At 37.0% G+C, this 20582-nt stretch overlaps 1 protein-coding gene across 1 annotated transcript; it reads right to left on the bottom strand.

Moving 5' to 3' along the window:
* Nucleotides 1-200: 200 nt before the first annotated feature.
* On the bottom strand, nucleotides 201-1139 carry LOC105547579 (putative olfactory receptor 2W6). The gene has a single exon (XM_011991235.1). It carries the CDS (start codon nucleotides 1137-1139, stop codon nucleotides 201-203), a length of 939 nt encoding a protein of 312 aa, XP_011846625.1.
* Nucleotides 1140-20582: the final 19443 nt, after the last annotated feature.

The following is a 20582-nucleotide window of genomic DNA, read 5'->3' as shown; positions in this document are numbered from 1 at the left end:
ACCTCCCAAAATGCTGGGATTACAGGTGTGAGCCGCTGCTCCCAGTCCCTACTTTCTTGACCTAGCTAAACCATTGAATTCCCCCATCTCATTAAATGCCTCTTCATTTTGTAATGCCAAAACATTCCTATATTTGCTAGGTCTAACAACATGTATAGAAGATGGGTCAAAAGACAATCCCAAAATTTAATCACCCCTTACTATATTTCTGCACTCCCCTTCCCTAGCACCTTCTTCACGGCCTCTTGAACGTCTTTGTTTCTCAGTGTATAGATCAGGGGGTTAACACTGGGAGTGACAATTGTGTAGAAAAGGGTAAGAAACTTGCCCTGGTCCTGGGAATAAGTATTTGCTGGCTGGAGGTACATGTATATGATTGTACCATAGAAGAGAGAGACAACAATTAGATGGGAGCTGCAAGTGTTGAAGGCTTTCTTTTGCCCAGCAGCTGACTTGATTCTAAGTACTGTTCCTGCAATGTAACCATAAGAAATGAGAATGAGGATGAGTGGTGCCAGGATGATAAAGATTGCCAGGGCAAAAGCCAGTGCCTCAAGCATCGTGGTGTCTACACAGGCCATACCAATTAGTGCTGGCATCTCACAGAGAAAGTGGTTCACCCGTCTGTGCCCACAGCGGGGTAGCATCAATGTCTGGGGTGCCATTATGAGAGAATTGCCAAAGCCACTCAGCCATGCCACTGAAGTCAGCTGTCCACAGAGACGTGGGTGCATGATGACAGTGTAGTGCAGGGGTTTGCAGACTGCAGCATAGCGGTCATATGCCATGACAGCCAGGAGGACACACTCCACCCCTCCCAGGGCCAAGACAAAGTACAACTGGATGGCACAACCCACATAGCTGATGGTCTTATCTGGACCCCAAAGGTTGTAGAGCATCTGAGGGATGGAGCCTGTGGTGAAACACATGTCCAGGAATGAGAGGTTTGCCAAAAAGAAATACATCGGTGTGTGCAGCCGGGAATCCAGAGCTGAAAGCAAGATGATGGTCATGTTGCCAAGAAGAGTCAGCAGATAAAAGATGAGGACAACCACAAAGAGGATCAGCTCTAGGTGGGGACGGTCAGAGAAGCCCACCAGGATGAAGCCTTCAAAAGAACTTGTATTATCCTTTTCCATCACCTGTGGCTACATATTACCTGTTGAGAGAAAGATGAGTGCCTGTGAATAGCAGAGATATAGCCCTTCAAAAGTGAATGATTGGTAAAATAGTAGAATGGCAACTTCCTTAGATATGTGGGATGCTTGACCCAAAATTTTAATAGGTATGGATTAAATCATTATTTGGTCTGAGGAGCAGAGCATTTGGGAGAGTTCCTTTTTTTTTTTTTTTGCTCCTGGCTGTGATGATTTACCAACATTTTGCATCACTGTTTTTCAATTGGGCAGGATGTAAAAAATTACTTTCAAAAGCTAAGGGAATTAACACTCAAAATCTTCCACCTTTTTTAAAAATGGAGAAGTAGTAAATGTTTCTAGCCGTACATGACCCTTGGATAGACAAAGTGGATTGGGCCGGGCATGGTGGTGGTTTACGCCTGTAATCCTAGCACTTTGGGAGGCCAAGGCGGGTGGATTAACTTGAGGTCAGGAGTTCAAAACCAGCCTGGCCAACATGGTAAAACCCTACATCTACTAACAGTACCAAAAAAAATAAAAAATAAAGAAAAACCTGGGTGTGGTGGCTGGCGCTTGTAATCCCAGCTACTTGGGAGGCTGAGGCAGGGGAATTGCTTGAACCTGGGAGGTGGAGGTTGCAGGGAGGTGAGATCACACCACTGCACTCCAGCCTAGGTAACAGAGCCAGACACCATCTCAAAAAAAGAAATAAATAAATAGTGGTTTGTGTCTCTGGATCAGAGAACCAGAGTTGCTATTAGGTGAAATCTCATTCTAAATACTGTCTCATAAATACTGGAAAACCTAGAGTCATATCTAAATTCAACAAGGTGCAAGCGATCAAGCAAAATTTTAGGAAGAAGATTACTTCATTATTATTTATATCTACATCTCTGATCCTATTCATTTTATTTACTGGGCATGACTCTGATATAGATGTGTCAGACAAGACAGCAATGAAAAGCTTACATCATCACCTCAATATCCTCAGCCTATCCAAAGCCTCTGTGATCAATTGTTTTACACCGCTGAGATGTATTTAAACCCTGCGATTGAGTGACTTTTCTGATGTTGGGAATGCTTTTCCACACAGATAGAAAGACAGAAATAAGGCAATCTCCAAACTCAATTCCAATGGAACTAGTATTCCACATTTTATTCTCCCAAAGAATCCACTTCTAAGAAGCCGAATCGAATATTGTATTTAGTTGATTCTTATGATCTCATAGAATGAAAAGATTTCATTCCTTACATTTTTAATTACTTGGTGGTGATTTTATGTCTTAAGGTGAATGCACTATATAATATTAATTAACTAAAGGCAGAGTCCCACTTACTAATATTTTTGAATACTTTTCTAACTAAGCACTTAGTAAAAAGCAATAGCATTGTGACTGTTAAAAGGGAATCTTTTGTATCTCTCAGGTACATAGAGGCACAAAACAGGGTACAAACCCACTGTTATAAGAATGCTTTGCCATAATTAAATCATGTTATGACATGTGTTCCCAGCAACAGCTTTAAGATTTTATACATTAAACTTTGACACTTAATTTAAGTCACCATAATCTTTGCAGAAACATACACTCACACACAAATGTTGACATTGGAAATTAAAGGATTGTCAAAATCATCAGTCCAGAGGCTGCAACAAGTTTCTACAGTAGTGAAGGGTGTATGTGATAATATCTAGCTGGATAAAATGGGAATTTTAAAAGATGATGTTATATAATGGTTAAAGAAGAACATACAGGTACTTACAAAAGAACTGGAAAGGTCGATACCAAACTGATGATACTGGATGCCTCTGGAGAGAAAATTGGATTAAGGACTGGGACTTTCTCTTTATCTAAAATGTTTTATTTCTTTAAAAATATCTGGAAGAAAATATGGCCATAAAGGAAGAGCTATTAATGCTGAATGGTAGAGTATACATGTTTTCTTCTATTAGTCTTTGTAAATTTCTATGTTTTAGATATCTCAAAATGTTTTAGAAATATAAATTACAAGTTATTTAAATATTAATGTAACCGATATGTACCTCTTATGAGCTAAGTCACTAATGTTAACTGTGTGATAGAGTTTACCTCACTTCATTCTCAAAGAAGTCCCAGGAGGTCAGCAGTTTTATTTGTCAACATTAAGCTATTGAGAGTGATGAAATAACCTGCCCCAGATCACAGGACTGGGTCATGGAGCCGACTAGATCCCCTGTGATTTCACTCTAAAGATCACTTCATCAATCACAATTCTCACTGTAGAGTTGAGCAGCACAGTAATTATACTAAATCTGCACATAAAGAGAGAAAATAAGTTGTAAAATTTGACTAAAACTCATGTCCTTTGACTTGTTGCACAAAGTTCAATATAAAAAGACTTATTGGTTATAAATTGAATAAGGTAGGTAGGTAACTGTCTTGGTATTACCGGCAAAGATGTAGAGAAACAAATCACATTTTTATTCGGAAAATGAGAAATACAGTTAAAATTTGCCTGCTAGGATGGGTTAACACTAAGTTCACTGGGCACAGAAACTCTGCTGCCAAAATAAGCCTAGGCCTGGCATCATCTGTACTTACGGGAAGAAAGTGCAAGGCGACTGTGATTGGCAGTGACTGTCTCATTCCATAGTTATCATAATCAGCATTTTCCCTATGAATGTTTATCAGCCATAAAGTGGAATGTAATAAACCCAAGTTGTTTTATTATTTTTCTTCTTTCTCAAATCAACCAGGGATTATTCAACTAGGATTATCTTCATAAATTTTTCATTTTGATTCAAAGTGGTTAAGCCATCTGTTCACTGCCTTTCTCCTTATATGATCATATCAATTCAGTTATTACTCTTCCTTATTGAACCTTTCCTTTGTGAGAATTGCATTCCTGTGTTTATGGACTTTAAATAACTAATGCATAATTTCTTTGTGTGCCAAGAATATTATTTTAAATGATATGTGTATGTCTATCCTTATTTGAATTCAATAGAATGGCTTCTAAATACAGTGACATGACAATTTTCTCACAAGAGCCATACACATTAACTATTTAATTATAGTGAAGCAGCTCATCAGTTCTGGCATTTAAATGTGTTACTATTGTTTTGGAAAACAAGACAAACTTGTTTTCTTGAGTGACTTCTGTAATCATGACCAGGTAATATAAATTTCACAATATTTTTAAAAAATTGAACCAAATAATACTCCAACACCAACTATTAGCTAATTAGCTTATAAAGAACCAGAATGGGGATTTACTGCTTAGTTAGTTTGGAGGAATGGATTATCAGGTCCCAGGGTTAAGAAACACGTGGGCACACTTCATAGCTAGATAGGCTGCTCGTTCTGTGCCAAATGGAAAATGAGGTAAATTCAGTCATAAGAAACCTAGAAGAACATTTTTTTTCTTTCACTGACTCTCCATGTTGGAGTTCAAAGTCCCAGTATCAATACTTACCACTCACAATTACTGAGAGCTCATTATTCAACATACTCTCATGCAATGCAGAACTACAGTTCATAATTTTATTCTTAAGATTTTCTAATACATTAAGTTCTACTCTCTAAATTAAGTTTTTGGTAATAACTCCACTAATAAACTCAAAGATCTCTCTCTAGCTTCCTCCTAACATTAATGGTATTACACCACAATCTTTAAAATTTGACCAAATCTATGTAAATAAAGTGCATAGACAGACTGTGAGGTATTGGCATAATACATTTAATTGTCCATGATTTTGGCCACAGCCTAAGGTTCTAGGGAAACCAGATCCTCGGGTAGTTTAGAGGCCTAGGTCACATTTCTTACTACACCATTAACTTACCAAATTTGACTGCAACCTCAGAAAAGCCATGTCTGTGTTGCTTCTCTTTTTGGGACTTCACTTGGAAGTCCAAATGGGATGACCAGAGTGCAGACAAGGAGAGGAGAAAGATGACATTTAGGAAATCCAAAAGAATGGGAAAAAAACAAAGGGGCAACAGTACCTAGCAGAGCTAAATCTGAGTGAATGAAGAGAGAATGTTGATGAGCACGCAATAGTTACATCACCCAAGGTACAGCTATGAGGTACATCCACATACTCCACCACCCAGCCCCAGATAAGGAGCCAGATAAGAAGCAGCATGAGGGAAGTTGGGGGTTCTCTGATGTACACCCAGCACAGGAAACACTTAAAGATTCAAGTCTGAAAAGGAAACTCTCCTTATAGGGTTCGGAGTTGATACGGGATTGGATACTTCCTTTTCTGATCACCCTATGGAGTAAAACTTGCTTTTCAAAAACTCCTGTCTAATTATCCCTAACAAGGTTTGGGGGACAGTATGGCCTCAGAGGAAATATCGCTCTTCCCAGCACACACAGACATACACATAGGCATGCACACACACAATGCAGATTCACCCAAGAGAGAGACAAGAGACAGCACCAAATCTTCAAGTCTATTTTCGTCATCAAGACCAGTACATAGTAATAAGCATTAAGGTACCAAAAGTGGCCACTTTATACTTAGTTCAGAGCAGAACCTAGAGTCATGGAAAAGATGTACCAGGATATATGTGTGCTTTGGTTTCTTTTTGTGTTTCCTATCCTCTACCACTTGCTTAGTATATGCAGTGCAAAGAAGTGCTATTATCAAAGTGCTTTTACCATTTTGTTTACTTAAGATGAATTTTCTATGCAATTTTAAAATCCTTAACCATAAAGTTTAACTTGAATGTTTTCTATTTAAGACATATATAGGTATATCAAGAGGAGGGTGAATTAAAAGCAGAAAAAGATTGATTTTTGACATTTAAAATTAATATTAAAAAGGCCAAAAATATTTAAATAATTTTATTTCAAAATTGCCAAATTTGGCATAAAATTATTTCGAGAGTTACTATCAATCTGACTGACAAATGACATCAGCTAAGTCAGAATAAATTAACAAGTTTTGGGTTTTTAAAAAGGCAGTAAATAACAGTATGCAATCGTTTCAGATCACTTGATTATCTGTTATAGTCATAAGGTAAACAATATAGAAACAACTGCATCTCAAAAGCATATGTTCTATATTTACCTATCAAAGGCTTCTAAGGGAGATAAATTTTACATTTTACCTCTGCAACCAAAGGTTTTAATTGATGACACACATGAAATATAACATATAAATGCAGTTTGTACATTTAAAATGTTATTTAAATTTTAATAGTAGGCTAATAGTCTACTAACTTCAGTGACTATTTCCAGGGACTTTTGTCAACAGAACAGAAAATATCTGGTCATTAGTTTGTCAAATACTATGTTTTAAATATAAACATTATTAAAGTCATGTAATCTTAATACCACTAACTATATAAGTAGAGATAGAATATATTAGCTAGAAACAATGATAATACTATCATCTCCATTAATTTACAGACAAATGACATGCAACTTGTTTTGTTTAGACAGAAATACTGAAACACATAGAGGTGCAGTCAAAATTAATCAATATTAATTCTGTATGCCAACAAACTTCTTGGCATGGTCAGATGACTATTCCTCCTGATAATTGCTTTCTATGCTTAGATTCAGTTATTAGCTCATATTACTATCTGTTAGCTAATATTTTCTCTTGGAAACTAGGGAAAAATACCTAGAGAATTTGATGCTCTCAAGAATTTCCTATCTGAGATAATGAGTCCCTCTGAGAAGTGAAGGAGATGAGGTCCTTATGGGGCAGTTAACTCAAGAAGGGATATTAAGTTATTAAACAAAGAAGAAAATTTAGAAGCAATATTTAAATTTATTTTTTGCCACCTCGCTTCTACCCCTTTTATTCACTCTTGGCCCACCACCATTCCTAACTCATTACAAATACATTTAAACTTGTAACTGATGGAACTATTATAGTCATGGAAAGCTACTGTCTGTGAAATAAAATGATACAATCAAAGGGTTATATGTGATGCAAGAAGTGCTTCCCAACGTGTTACTATACGACTTAACATTTTGTAATATGACATAATAGAATGTCTTCAGGAAAGAAATGAAAGCTATATCAGTCATCTTTTCCATCAGATGCAATTACATTTAATTCAGTCTTTTTTTATTGCAATTTAATTGTTATCATTGTAGATTTTGTGGAAGTGAAGAACAGATTACTTATAATAGTTACATCACAAGTATGTATAAAATTTGATGTCAAATGTCCATTATTTCTTATTTCTTCAAACTTTATTTTTCAAACCTGCTCTTTTTGATTTTCATCCCTTTGTGATTTGTCCAGTCAACAAGTCTTGAAATACCACCATTTTCTTAGGTCATCTATTTCCCTGAATGCTCATATTCAATAAGTTTCTAGGGCTACTTTTAACCTCTGTCTTTCATACCTCCAACTAACTTTTTTGTTTTTACTCATCTTGTGCTAGCTCAGTAGCTCATTAACTTTTGCATGATTTGTTATACTAGCCTGTTCCTTTGTTAATCTCTAGTATCTTGCTACTTCAAACCATCTTTCGCTTTGCTACAAAAGGAGCCCTCCTAAAATATAGGCTTTGTTATGCCCATACGTAAAGTCCTGAAATGACCCTGTCTAGAGAAATACATGCATATTCTTTAATATTGATGTGGTTCTGTACCAACTTCACATTTCCAACTCTATCTAAAGAGCGCCTGTTTGTTTTATGCTCCAAATGCATTAAACTACTGACCATTTTTCATAAAGAATAAGAATTTAAATCATCTCCGGAATAAAGAGAAAGAAGAATAGCCTTTAGAGAATGGCTGAAACTCTAGCTCAGAAACAATCACTGCAGGCTTGAAAATTAGGAAGGCTGATTTACTATCATTAGAGAGAAAAATTGCTTTGAAGAGTTGTTGTGAAAGTTAAATAAGGTAAGAAACACTAAATATTTAGCATTGTCCCTGACATACAGTAGCTCTTTGATAATTATCATTACTCCTTTAACTATATCTCCTCCCTTATGATGTTCTTTCAGATGAGGATGTTCATCTTATAAAAATAATACTGAAAGAATCAAGGCCCAGTTGAAAAATTCTTCCTGCTGCACTTGACTATTGATATGGTTTGACTGTGTTCCCACCCAAATCTCATCTTGAATTCCCATGTGTTGTGGGAGGGACCAGTGAGAGGTAACTGAATCATGGGGGCAGGTCTTTCCCATGGTGTTCTTGTGGTAGTGAATAAGTCTCACGAGATCTGATGGTTTTAAAAATGGGAGTTTTTCTCCATAAGCTCTCTTTTTGTCTGCCACCATCCATGTAAGATGTGACTTGTTCCTCCTTGCCTTCCACCATGATTGTAAGGCCTCCTCAGCTATATGGAATGATAAGTGCATTAAACCTCTTTTTCTTCTCATTCTCAGGTATGTCTGTATCAGCAGCATGAAAATGGACTAATACAGAAAATTGGTACCAGGAAAGTGGGATGCTGCTGAAAAGATACCTGAAAATGTGGAAGCAAGTTTGGAACTGGGTAACAGGCAGAAGTTGGAACAGTGTGGAGTGCTCAGAAGAAGAGAGGAAAATGTGGGAAAGTTTGTAGTTCCCTACAGACTTGTTGAATGGCTTTGACCAAAATGCTGATAATGATATGGACAATGAAATCCAGGTTGTGGTGGTCTTGGATGGAGATGAGGAACTTGTTGAGAGTTGCAGCAAAGGTGATTCTTGTTATGTTTTAGCAAAGAGACTGGCATCATTTTGCCCCTACCCTAGAGATTTGTGGAACTCTGAACTTGAGAGAAATGATTTAGGGTATCTGGTGGAAGAAACTTATAAGCAGCAAAGCATTGAAGAGGTGACTTGGGTGCTGTTAAAGGCATTCAGCTTCAAAAGGGAAACAGAGCATAAAAATTTGGAAAATTTGCAGCCTAACAATGCAATAGAAAAGAAAATCTCATTTTTGAGGAAAAATTCAAGCTGGCTTCAGAAATTTGCATAAGTAACAAGGAGCCACATGTTAATCACCAAGACAATGGGAAAATGTCTTTAGGGCATGTCAGAGAACTTTGCAGTAGCCCCTCCCATCACAGGCCTGGAGACCTAGGAGGAAAAAATAGTTTCATGGACTAAGCCCAGGGTCCCCATGCTGTGTGCAGTCTAGGGACTTGGTGCCCTGGGTGCCAGCCACTCCAGCTATGACTAAAAGGGGCCAATGTACAGCTTGGGCCGTGGTTTCAGAGAGTGCAAGCCCCAATCCTTGACAGCTTCCTTGTGGTGTTGAGCCTGCAGGTGGACAGAAGTCAAGAATTGAGGTTTGGGAACCTCTGCCTAGATTTCAGAGGATATATGGAAATGCCTGGATATCCAGGCAGAATTTTGCTGCAGGGGAAAGGCTCTCATGGAGAACCTCTGCTAGGACAGTGTGGAAAGGAAATGTGGGGTTGGAGCCCCCACACAGAGTCCCTACTAGGGTACTGCCTAGTGGAGCTATGAGAAGAGAGTCACTGTCTTCCAGGCCCCGGAATGGTAGATCCACCAACAGCTTGCACCGTGTGACTGGAAAAGCTACAGACACTCAGCACTAGCACATGAAAGCAGCTAGGAGGGAGGCTGTACCCTGCAGAGCCACAAGGGTGGAGCTGCCGAAGACCAAGGGAACCCACCTCTTACATCAGCATGACCTGAATGAGAGACATGGAACCAAAGGAGATCACTTTGGAGCTTTAAGATTTGACTGCCCCACTAGATTTTGGACTTGCCTGGGGCCTGTAGCCCTTTTGTTTTGGCCAATTTCTCCCATTTGGAACAGCTGTATTGACCCAATGCCTGTACTCACATTGTATCTAGGAAGTAACTAACTTGTTTTGATTTTACAGGCTCATAGGTGGAAGGGACTTTCCTTATCTCAAATGAGACTTTGGACTGTGGACTTTTGAGTTAATGCTGAAATGAGTTAAGACTTTGGGGGACTGTTGGGAAGGCATGATTGGTTTTGAAATGTGAGGACATGAGATTTGGTAGGGGCCAGGAGCAGAATGATATAGTTTGGCTATGTTTCTACCCAAATCTCATCTTGAATTCCCACATGTTGTGGGAGGGACTTAGTGGGAGGTAATTGAATCATGGGGGCAGGTCTTTCCTGTGCTGTTCTCATGATAGTGAATAAGTCTCCCAAGATCGGATGGTTTTAAAAATGGGAGTTTTCCTGCATAAGCTCTCTTTTTGCCTGCTGCCATCTATGTAAGATGTGACTTGCTCCTCCTTGCCTTCCACCATAATTGTGAGGCTTCCTCAGCCATGTGGAACTGTAAGTCCATTAAATCATTTTTTCTTTTCTTTTCTTTTCTTTTTTGTAGGGGGATATAGAGTCTCACACTGTCACCTGGGCTGGAGTGCAGTGGTACAATCTTGGCTCACTGCAACCTCAGCCTCCCAGATTCAAGTGATTCTCCTGGCTCAGCCTCCTGAGTAGCTGGAATTACAGACGCCCGCCATCATGCCCAGCTAATTTTTTATATTTTTAGTAGAGATGGGGTTTCACTATCTTGGCCAGGCTGGTCTCAAACTCCTGACCTCGTGATCCGACTGCCTCAGCCTCCCAAAGTGCTGGGATTACAGGCATGAGCCACTGCACCTGGCCTAAACCTTTTTTTTTTCCTTTCGCACTCTTGGGTATGTCTTTATCAGCAGCATGAAAATGGACTAATACAGCTATTCCTCTCTGTTGTATTTGGCAGAATACCAGAAGCTCTTTATTTGCAGTTTGACTTTAGCACTTATTTTACTCTACATTGATTTTAGTTTATTTTGAAGAAAATTTAGAGAGATGGATGATTAAGGGGTGAATTACTAATAAAAAAAACAAAATGTACATAGAGAGAAAGGAAAAGTGATAGTTTAGAAGAATTTACCAAAATGAAAGAATCAAAATGCTTACTGTGGCTGGTATGTGAGGAAATATGAAAGTAGGGGTGAAGGACAGTGAAGTGGAAGAAAATCTGCTTACTTGATCTACCTAAAGGAGAAACCCCTTTGGTGGAAAATAACATCATCTATTGCTCCTATTGTCCACTTACACAATGTCTAGTATATAATAAAAAGTTACTAGACATGAGAAGAGCAAGAAGACCATATAATCAATAATCAAAAAATTTTAAAGAGGCCTTAGAAAGAGATCCCTAGATGAACCAGATTTTAAGGTTAGCAAACAAATATTTGATCATAACTATGATTATTTTGTTAGAGAAAAATATGGATAAAATACATAAACTTATAGAATTTTCACTAGAGAACTGAAATACACAAAAAAGAATAAAATATGCATTCTAGAAATAAAAAGTAAAATAATAACAAATTACAAATTTAGTCTGGCTACACTGTGTTGGGAACGTAAATTAGTGCAGCCATTGTGTAAAGCAGTTTGGAGATTTCTCAAATAATTTAAAACAGAACTAACATTAAACCCAGCAATCCCACTACTGGATATATATCCAAAGGAAAATTATTCTACCAAAAGACACTTGCACTCATAAGTTCATTGCAGCACTATTCACAGTAGCAGAGACATGGACTCAACCTAGATGCCAATCAAGAGTAGACTGGATAAAGAAAATGTAGTACATACACACCATGAAATTCTATGCAGCCATTAAAAATAATAAAATCATGTCCTTTGCAGCAACACGGTTGCAGCTGGAGGGCATTATCCTAAGCAAATTAATGCAGGAACAGGAAAGCAAATACAGCATGTTCATTGGGTACGCACAGATATAAAGATAGACACTGGGGATTACAAGGGAGAAGGGATGAAGGCAAGGTTAAAAAATTACTATTGGATACTATGCTCAATACCTGGATGACGAGATCAATCAGACCCCAAACCTCAGCATTACAAAATATGCCCATGTAACAAACCTACACATGTATCGCCTGAATCTAAGATAAAAGTTGAAATTATTTTTAAAAATACATAAATGTAATTCATTTTTCTTTCTTTTTAAATTATTATTATTATACTTTAAGTTCTAGGGTACATGTGCATAATGTGCAGGTTTGTTACATATGTATACTTGTGCCACATTGGTGTGCTGCACCCATCAACTCGTCAGCACCCATCAACTCGTCATTTACATCAGGTATAACTCCCAATGCAATCCCTCCTCCTCCCCCCTCCCCATAATAGGCCCCGGTGTGTGATGTTCCCCTTCCCGAGTCCAAGTGATCTCATTGTTCAGTTCCCACCTATGAGTGAGAACATGCGGTGTTTGGTTTTCCATTCTTGCGATAGTTTGCTGAGAATGATGGTTTCCAGCTGCATACATGTCCCTACAAAGGACACAAACTCATCCTTTTTTATGACTGCATAGTATTCCGTGGTGTATATGTGCCACATTTTCTTAATCCAGTCTGTCACTGATGGACATTTGGGTTGATTCCAAGTCTTTGCTATTGTGAATAGTGCTGCAATGAACATACGTGTGCATGTGTCTTTATAGCAGCATGATTTATAATCCTTTGGGTATATACCCAGTAATGGGATGGCTGGGTCATATGGTACTTCTAGTTCTAGATCCTTGAGGAATCACCATACTGTTTTCCATAATGGTTGAACTAGTTTACAATCCCACCAACAGCATAGAAGTGTTCGTATTTCTCCACATCCTCTCCAGCACCTGTTGTTTCCTGACTTTTTAATGATCACCATTCTAACTGGTGTGAGATGGTATCTCATTGTGGTTTTGATTTGCATTTCTCTGATGGTCAGTGATGATGAGCATTTTTTCATGTGTCTGTAGGCTGTATGCATGTCTTCTTTTGAGAAATGTTCATATCCTTTGCCCACTTTTTGATGGGGTTGTTTGCTTTTTTCTTGTAAATTTGGTTGAGTTCTTTGTAGGTTCTGGATATTAGCATGTAATTCATTTTTCAAGGCAAACCCTCCCCCCAAAAAAAAACAAAACAAAAAAACCCACCAAACCCTGTAGTCTTATTTTAACCTCATAATACAGGAATTGTGACTGGAAGACAAATAAGTAGAAGAAATCCCAAACTAACAACAAGAAAGAAAAAAAGAATAGAAACAAATTATGAACATAATGATCTGTATAGATGTATACAAATAATTTAAGATACAAATAGAGTACCAGAAAGAGAAGTGAGAAAATACAAGGCAGAAGCAAAATTTGAAGAGATAATGGCTAAGAGTTTTTCAAAACCAATGAAAAACATCAGCCAACATATTCAAGAATCTCAGTAAATGCTAAAACGTGACAGCAAAAGCGTAATCCATAAAAGGAAAACAAATAAGTTGACTTTACCAAAATTGAAAATGTTTTTCTGTGAAAGGCCCTGTTAAAAGCATTAAAAAAACAGTTATAGACAGGGAGAAAGTATTTACAAACCATATATCTGACAAAAGACTCCTAACTAGAATATATTTTTTTAAAACTGTCAAAACTCAACAGTGAAAACGCAAACAATCCAACTAGAAAATGGCCAAAAGACAGGAGCTAATGTTTACCACAGAGCTGATGTTTACCACTGACAGCAATAAGCACACGAAAATATGTTCAACATCGTTACCTATTAGGGAAATGCAAATTAAAATCACAAAGAGATATCACTACATACTTAATAGAAGAATTTTTTAAAATACTGATGACACCAAAGCTGACAAGAATACGGAGAAATGAGCTATAATACATCGCTGGTAGAAATGTAAATAGTACAACCACTCTAGAAAATAACTGCTTAAAAAATTAAACATACACTTACCATATAACCCAGCAGTCACATTTCTTGACAGTTATCCCAGAAAAATGAAAACTTATGCTCACAGAAAATTCTAGACATTGCTGTTTATAGTAGTTTTATTTGTAGTACCAAAACACAGACACAACCTAAATGTCCTTCAATGAGTGAATAGTTAAACAAACTATGGTACTTCCATGTCATGAAATATAACTCAACAGTAAAAAGGAACAAACTATTGATACATGCAACAGCTTGAATGAATGTCAAAGGAATTAATCTGAGTGAAAGAAGTTCATCTTAAAATATTACATGCTATATGATTTCATTTATGAACAAACATTCTCAAAAATGACAAATTAATGGAGATAGTGAACAAATTAGTGGTTGCCAAGAGTTAGGGATGGGGCATCGAGAACAGAAAGAGATAGGTGTAATTAGAAAGGAGTAACACAAGAGATATTTGTAGAAATGGAACAATAGTGTATCTTGATTGTGGCAATAGTTACACAAATCTACATGTGACAAGTTACATAGAACTATACACACACACATGCTTGTAAAACTAGTTAAATGAGTAAAACCTATGGATTGTATAAAAGTCAATTTCCTGGTTATTTTACTATTATTATGTAAGATGTTCCATTGTGGGAAACTGGGTAAAGGGTACAAAAGACCTCTATTATTACTTTTGCAATTTCTTGTAAATCTGTAACTTTTTCAAAATAAAAAGTTTTTAAAGAGACTTTTAAAATAGAATAAAGATGATCCGTATGAAGTAATACAGAGTGATTTCAGGTTATATTGTTAAATGGAAAAAGCAAAGTGCAAAGAGTACTATATATCATCGTTCTATTTTGTTTGTTTGTTTGTTTTTTAGATGAAGTCTCACTTTATCACCCAGGCTGGAGTGCAGTGGCACAATCTCGGCTCACTGCAACCTCTGCCTCCCAGGTTCAAGCAATTCTCCTGCCTCAGTCTCCAAAGTAGCTCGGATTATAGGTGCACACCACCACACCCAGTCAATTTTTATATTTTTAGTATAGACAGGGTTTTGCCATGTTGGCCAGGCTGGTCTCAAACTCCTGACCTCAAGTGATCCACCTCCCTGGGCCTCCCAAAGTGCTGGGATTACAGGCGTGAGCCACTGTACCCAGTCTATACTACCTTTCATATAATGTACTATCTTACAGTTGTTTCATATAAGAAAGAAGGACATGTAATGAACGATACACATATCTGCCCCTTTATACAAAAAGAAAGACAGGAATGATAAACCAGGAACTAATAAGATTAGTTACCCACAGGGTTAGAGGAGGTGGTGATTTGGAATACAGTATTAAAAATGGGAGAATTAGTGGAATGGAAAGGCTGAGGGGGAGTGACACTTTCGTAAGTACATATAACATTTTGTGTGTTCTAACTTTTATAGCCATAGTAATGCTTCATATATCCAAATTTAAATAAATAATTAAAGTCAACCAGAATGGAAGATACCCAAAAGAAATACAGAGAATAATAAATTAACCCACCTGCATTACAAATGAGCAACAAAAGCAAGTTAAAGAGGGTAAGGAAGAAAAAAAAAAAAACTAACCTAATTAACTTTGGAAAAAGAGTATCTTGACTATTTTGCTGATGACAGACTCATCTAAGGATAAAAGCAAAAAGAACTGTACATAAATATTGTACTCTAGTTAGTAAAATTGTTATTCCCAACAGAGTGGATTAGTAATTCTAAAGCTATTTGTGTATTAGAATTGAGCAAATAAGTACATATATTATGGATAATGAGAGCCAAATTTCTCACTGTCCAAGAAAGAAGGTACAAGAAAGGAATGGAGGGAGTTGATGCAGGTAAACTCTGTGGTATTTAGATTGGAATCGGAGGCATTAGTATGAACTGTGGTCACACACACACACACACACACACACACAGAGCTAGGTACAGAAATAAAAATGTATGTGTATGCTCTGTTCACTGAGAGTCTGGAAGCAATAACAAATCAGTAGCAATGAGCACACCTGGTGCCTAGATCTTGATTTCTAAATATATTTTCCAGTAAAAGGAACCAAGGATCCTTAGAAAAATTATTGATTCTAGGGCTGGGGAAGTAAAAGTCCAAGATGACCCTAGAACAGCTGGTGGTGACACAGAGTATAGAAGTTCTAAAATAGTGATGGGGCATGTTAAAAAGATACATGAGTCAACTTGAAGGAGCTCCCAAAGGCCAAATCTAGGACAATTTTAGCAGTAAATTAAATAATGATAGTATTGGGACTACAAACAATAGAATAAAACAAATTCCCATGAGTCTATATGAGTTTAAATAAATGACTGAACAAATAACAAACGGGGGAAAATAACAGCTCTTCTTTACAGTAGAATTCCAATAAATAAATGTAGAATTAGCAGTAGAAATAGAAAATAGATGCTACAGAAATAATGGTTGCGGGCAAGAATCACTGATGAACACCAACGTAAGTAGCAAAAATATTATGAGAAACAGAATATTTGCATATTCTCAAAATATTCCCTCTCAAGATAATTATAAATTTAAAAAGGAAAAATGGTCACTTTACAGTGGAGAAACCTGGAAGAAATTATCTTAACCAAGTGTTCAAAGTTATCATCATAGTAATACAATAAAACATCGTGAACATCTTGATATGAGGTACTAAAAGGAGCACCTCAACGTTCTTGTGATATTCTTGCCAAACATATATAACCTTAATATATGCCATAAGAAAACATCAGACAAACCCAAACTGAAGGTACTTCTATAAAATAATTGGCTAATAATCTTCAAAAGTGTCAAAGTCTTGAAAGACAGACTGAGGAACTGTCCCAGGTTGGAGGAGGAGACTAAAGAGATACAGCAACTAAATGCAATGTAGGATCCTGGATGAGATCCTGGGATAGTAAAAGGACATTTGTGAAAGAGTTTGCTTTTTTTTTTCTTCTTTCTTTTTTTGAGACAGAGCCTCTCTCTGTCACCCAGACTGGAGTGCAATGGCTTGATCTTGCTCCCTGCAACCTCCACCTCCCAGGTTCAAGCGATTCTCCTGCCTCAGCCTCCTGAGTAGCTAGGATTACAGGAGTGCACCGCTGCACCTGGCTGATTTTTGTGCTTTTGGTAGAGAACCGGGTTTCACCATGTTGGCCAGGCTGGTCTTGAACTTCTGATCTTGGGTGATCCTCCCACCTCGGCAAAGTGCTAAGATTACAGGTGTGAGCATCTGCAGCTGGCCCAGTTTGCAAAATTTTAACAGTATTTTATCAATGGTAATTTCCTGTGCTTTGAAAATTATGCTATGATTATGTAAAATGTCTAGTTGAAGAGTATACATGAGTTCTCTCAACTATTTTTGTAACTTTTTTGTAAGTCTAAAATTATTTCAAAATAAAAAGCTAACAGAATCAGTAAAATACACTCAGCAATTCATTTAAAGAGCTTTGCATTTAATTATGTGCAGATATATGTGTATATCTATATACATATATCTATAATCTACATTTCTTAAGACAATTAAGAATGTGAGGTCTCCTTTTATTTTATTTTATTTTTTTTAGCCGTGAGTCTGAAGATCTGAATGTCCTGTTTTTAAAGCAGTAATTTAGGATTCTCTACCTTTCTATTTCCCTCAGTTGATCATTTTTTGCTAAAGAAGGCATGGCTGTGCTGCAGAAATCTGGTAGCCTCTGCTAAAATACTTCTATCAAGGCATATATGGCCTCCATATAGCATTCCAATCTGCTTCAGACAGATCAAGCACTTTTGGATTTTCTTGGGTATGACAACTAAAAGCCACAATTGCTCACCTATAGATAGACAGATTCAAGATCTTTCTCTTGCTTTCAGCCACACACAAAGCTAACAGTCTCATGAATTGATTCAGAAATAGAAGCAGAACATTCAAATACAGTTAATTTCTTCTCCAAAGTTGAAACTTAGCTCACTTAGTTTATTATATCCCTGTGGCAGCTTTTACAAATTGCCACATACGTGGTGACTTAAAACAACATAAATGTACTATCCTACAGTTCTGGAGATCAAAAGACAAAAATCTATTTCAGTGGGCTAAAATCAAGGTGTCAGTGAGAGGTTGCCAGATGTCAAGGTGGTCAAATAGGACAGCAAGTCAAACTGAAAGTAACAATTAATTAAAATTGCCACCTTATGAAGCTTATAATAATCCATTTCATTCATCAATCTCAATTTGTTTTATGCACAGGCTAAAGAGATAATGCAACTGGAGTTCAATACATCTTTCAAGGGTTTAACAGAAACATTATTCTCTGAAATTGCCCCAGAAGGGAGATTCTACTTGGTCAACTACTGAGTGTGGAGATTCGTGGCAGTCAAATGATAAATACTGTTTTCACCTAAATTCATTTCATGTGGGCCCTGGGAGTCCATAAATCCAGTCTGTGGTCATTTCCTCTGATTCACGATGTTCACCTTTTCCTTTGCTAGGTAGAAAGGAATTTATCCAGGCAATGCCTGGATATATCAAGCATGATGTCTATATATATATATATACATCAAGCATGATGTCTATACAGTTTCAAAGTAACTCTCTACAACATACATCTCAGTTAATAAATGCAAAATACTTATTAATTAGTTTTGTAGCAGACAAACTTAGCAGACACTTCATAAACCAGGTAATAAAAGTAAAAAATCTCAAATAATGAGACACATGGATATCAGATGCCTCTTAATATGATGAATGAGAAGATAACAGTATTTCTGTTGTATTCCTGCCAAAAATAAATAATGAAGAAAAGTCAAATGCCCCAAATTGAGAGACAACCTACTAAGTGACAGGCCAACATTCTTGAAAAATACCATGTCATGAAAGATGAGGAAAAGCTGAAGAACTGCTCCTGATATAGGGAAACTAAGGAGACATCACAACTAAATACAACACATAACTCTGAGTTGGATCCTAGACCAAAAGGAAAAGTTGATTATGAAGGACACTCCTAAGGCAACTGACAAAATTTAAATGTGGTGTGTAGATTGGATGGCAGTATTGCAATGGTGTGAATTTCCTAGTTGTGATGGTTATGCTGGAAATGGCGAATATTCTTGTTTGGAGGATATACCCTCTGAAAACTTTAGGAGTAGTGGGTATCAGGTCCAAAACACACACAAATGCTTCAAAAAATTTATACATGCACACATGTATATCTAGAGAGAGAGAGAGAACTATAAAACAGGACTTGATTCTTTGTATTGAAGGCTTTGCTTTTTTGGATTTCTTATGGCAACATGGAATTAGTTGAGGAAATTATTGTTGGGCTAGCCTTGTTTGGAGAAAGCTTCAGCATTCCCTTTGATTTCTTAGAATACTACCCACTCCCTTTGGACTCCAGTACTAAGGGTTCATTTTAAACGTTAGTAAAATTTGGTCCTCATCCTATCTCCATTTCTCCTGGGAAAGTTGTTATATCCAGCCTTTCATGCTTCTATAATATTTATCTGACAGAAAACACTTTGCCCACCTTGCTACTTACAGAATTTTGTTCTAATATTCGATACATTTTCTATTTTAAAATGCTAACAAGTAAATTTCTGAAAAATAAGTCCTAGTGGTAAGAAGGAAGGCATGAAAAAAAAAGAACAACAAAAATACAAAATACAAAAATAAATAAATAAAAGTGGAACAGCCATATTATGTCACCAGTTCCCTGACACATTCTATTTTAATCACCCTAAGCCTCAGTTTCTACATCTATAGAATGCAGATAGTGAATTGCTTTCTCAGAGAGCACTTATGAGGACTGAGTGAAATAATCCTTTGAAAGGATGGCACATGTCTGGCTAGTAATAATAAATTCAGCAGATCCTTCCCTACTTCCAGAACTTGTGTAAGTGGGTATCACTTGATAGTTTCTAAGTTTCAGAACTTTTGAAATCATTTCCATTTTTGTATAATTGGTTCATTCTACAGAATATTTATATGTATTCATATTTTCTTGCTTAGTTCTTTACTTTCTTTTCAAACTATACTTTTGTTTATTTAAATTACAACCTCTTGGCCAGGCCCGGTGGCTCACACCAGTAATCCTAGCACTTTGGGAGGCTGATGCAGGCGGATCACTTGAGGTCAGAAGTTCGAGACCAGGCTGGCCAATATGGTGAAACCCTGTCTCTACTAAAAACACAAAAAAATTAGTTGGGCATGGTGTTGCATGCCTGTAGTCCCAGCTATTCGGGAGGTTGAGGCAGGAGAATTGCTTGAACTCAGGAGGTGGAGATTGCAGTAAGCCAAGGTCACGCCACTGCACTCCAGCCTGGGCCACAAAACAAGACTCTTGTCTAAATAAATAAATAAATAAAACCTTTTTGAAAATATTGTAAAAAAAACAAAGTTCACACATCAGTACAATTTTTCCCCTTATTCCTGGTCTTCTATTCAGGGGTAACCACTGCTATTACATTTTTAAAAAATCAATTGTATGTGAAATCTTAATTTCTTTCTCTTTCCAGTTTTACTTCTTGTCCCATCTACCTCTTTCTCCTCCTCACCCCGCTCCTCCTCCTAATATTACTGTCTGCCTCTCTCCAAGTTACTCTTGTTAATTATGTAAGAAGTGGCCTTTCTTATTATTCTGGGGGGAAAAAAGGTCTTTTGTTATGTAATCTCACACAGACACACAATACAGAAAATCATATTTATGGTGCCTTAAATAATTATTTTATAAAACTGGGACCATGTTTTTTACCTTTTTTGCTTCTTTATTTGCTCACCCAGCGA

The sequence above is a fragment of the Mandrillus leucophaeus genome, unplaced genomic scaffold (assembly GCF_000951045.1).
Source record: "Mandrillus leucophaeus isolate KB7577 unplaced genomic scaffold, Mleu.le_1.0 Scaffold392, whole genome shotgun sequence".
Classification (NCBI taxonomy): domain Eukaryota; kingdom Metazoa; phylum Chordata; class Mammalia; order Primates; family Cercopithecidae; genus Mandrillus; species Mandrillus leucophaeus.
This window is presented reverse-complemented; position numbering and strand designations above follow the sequence as displayed.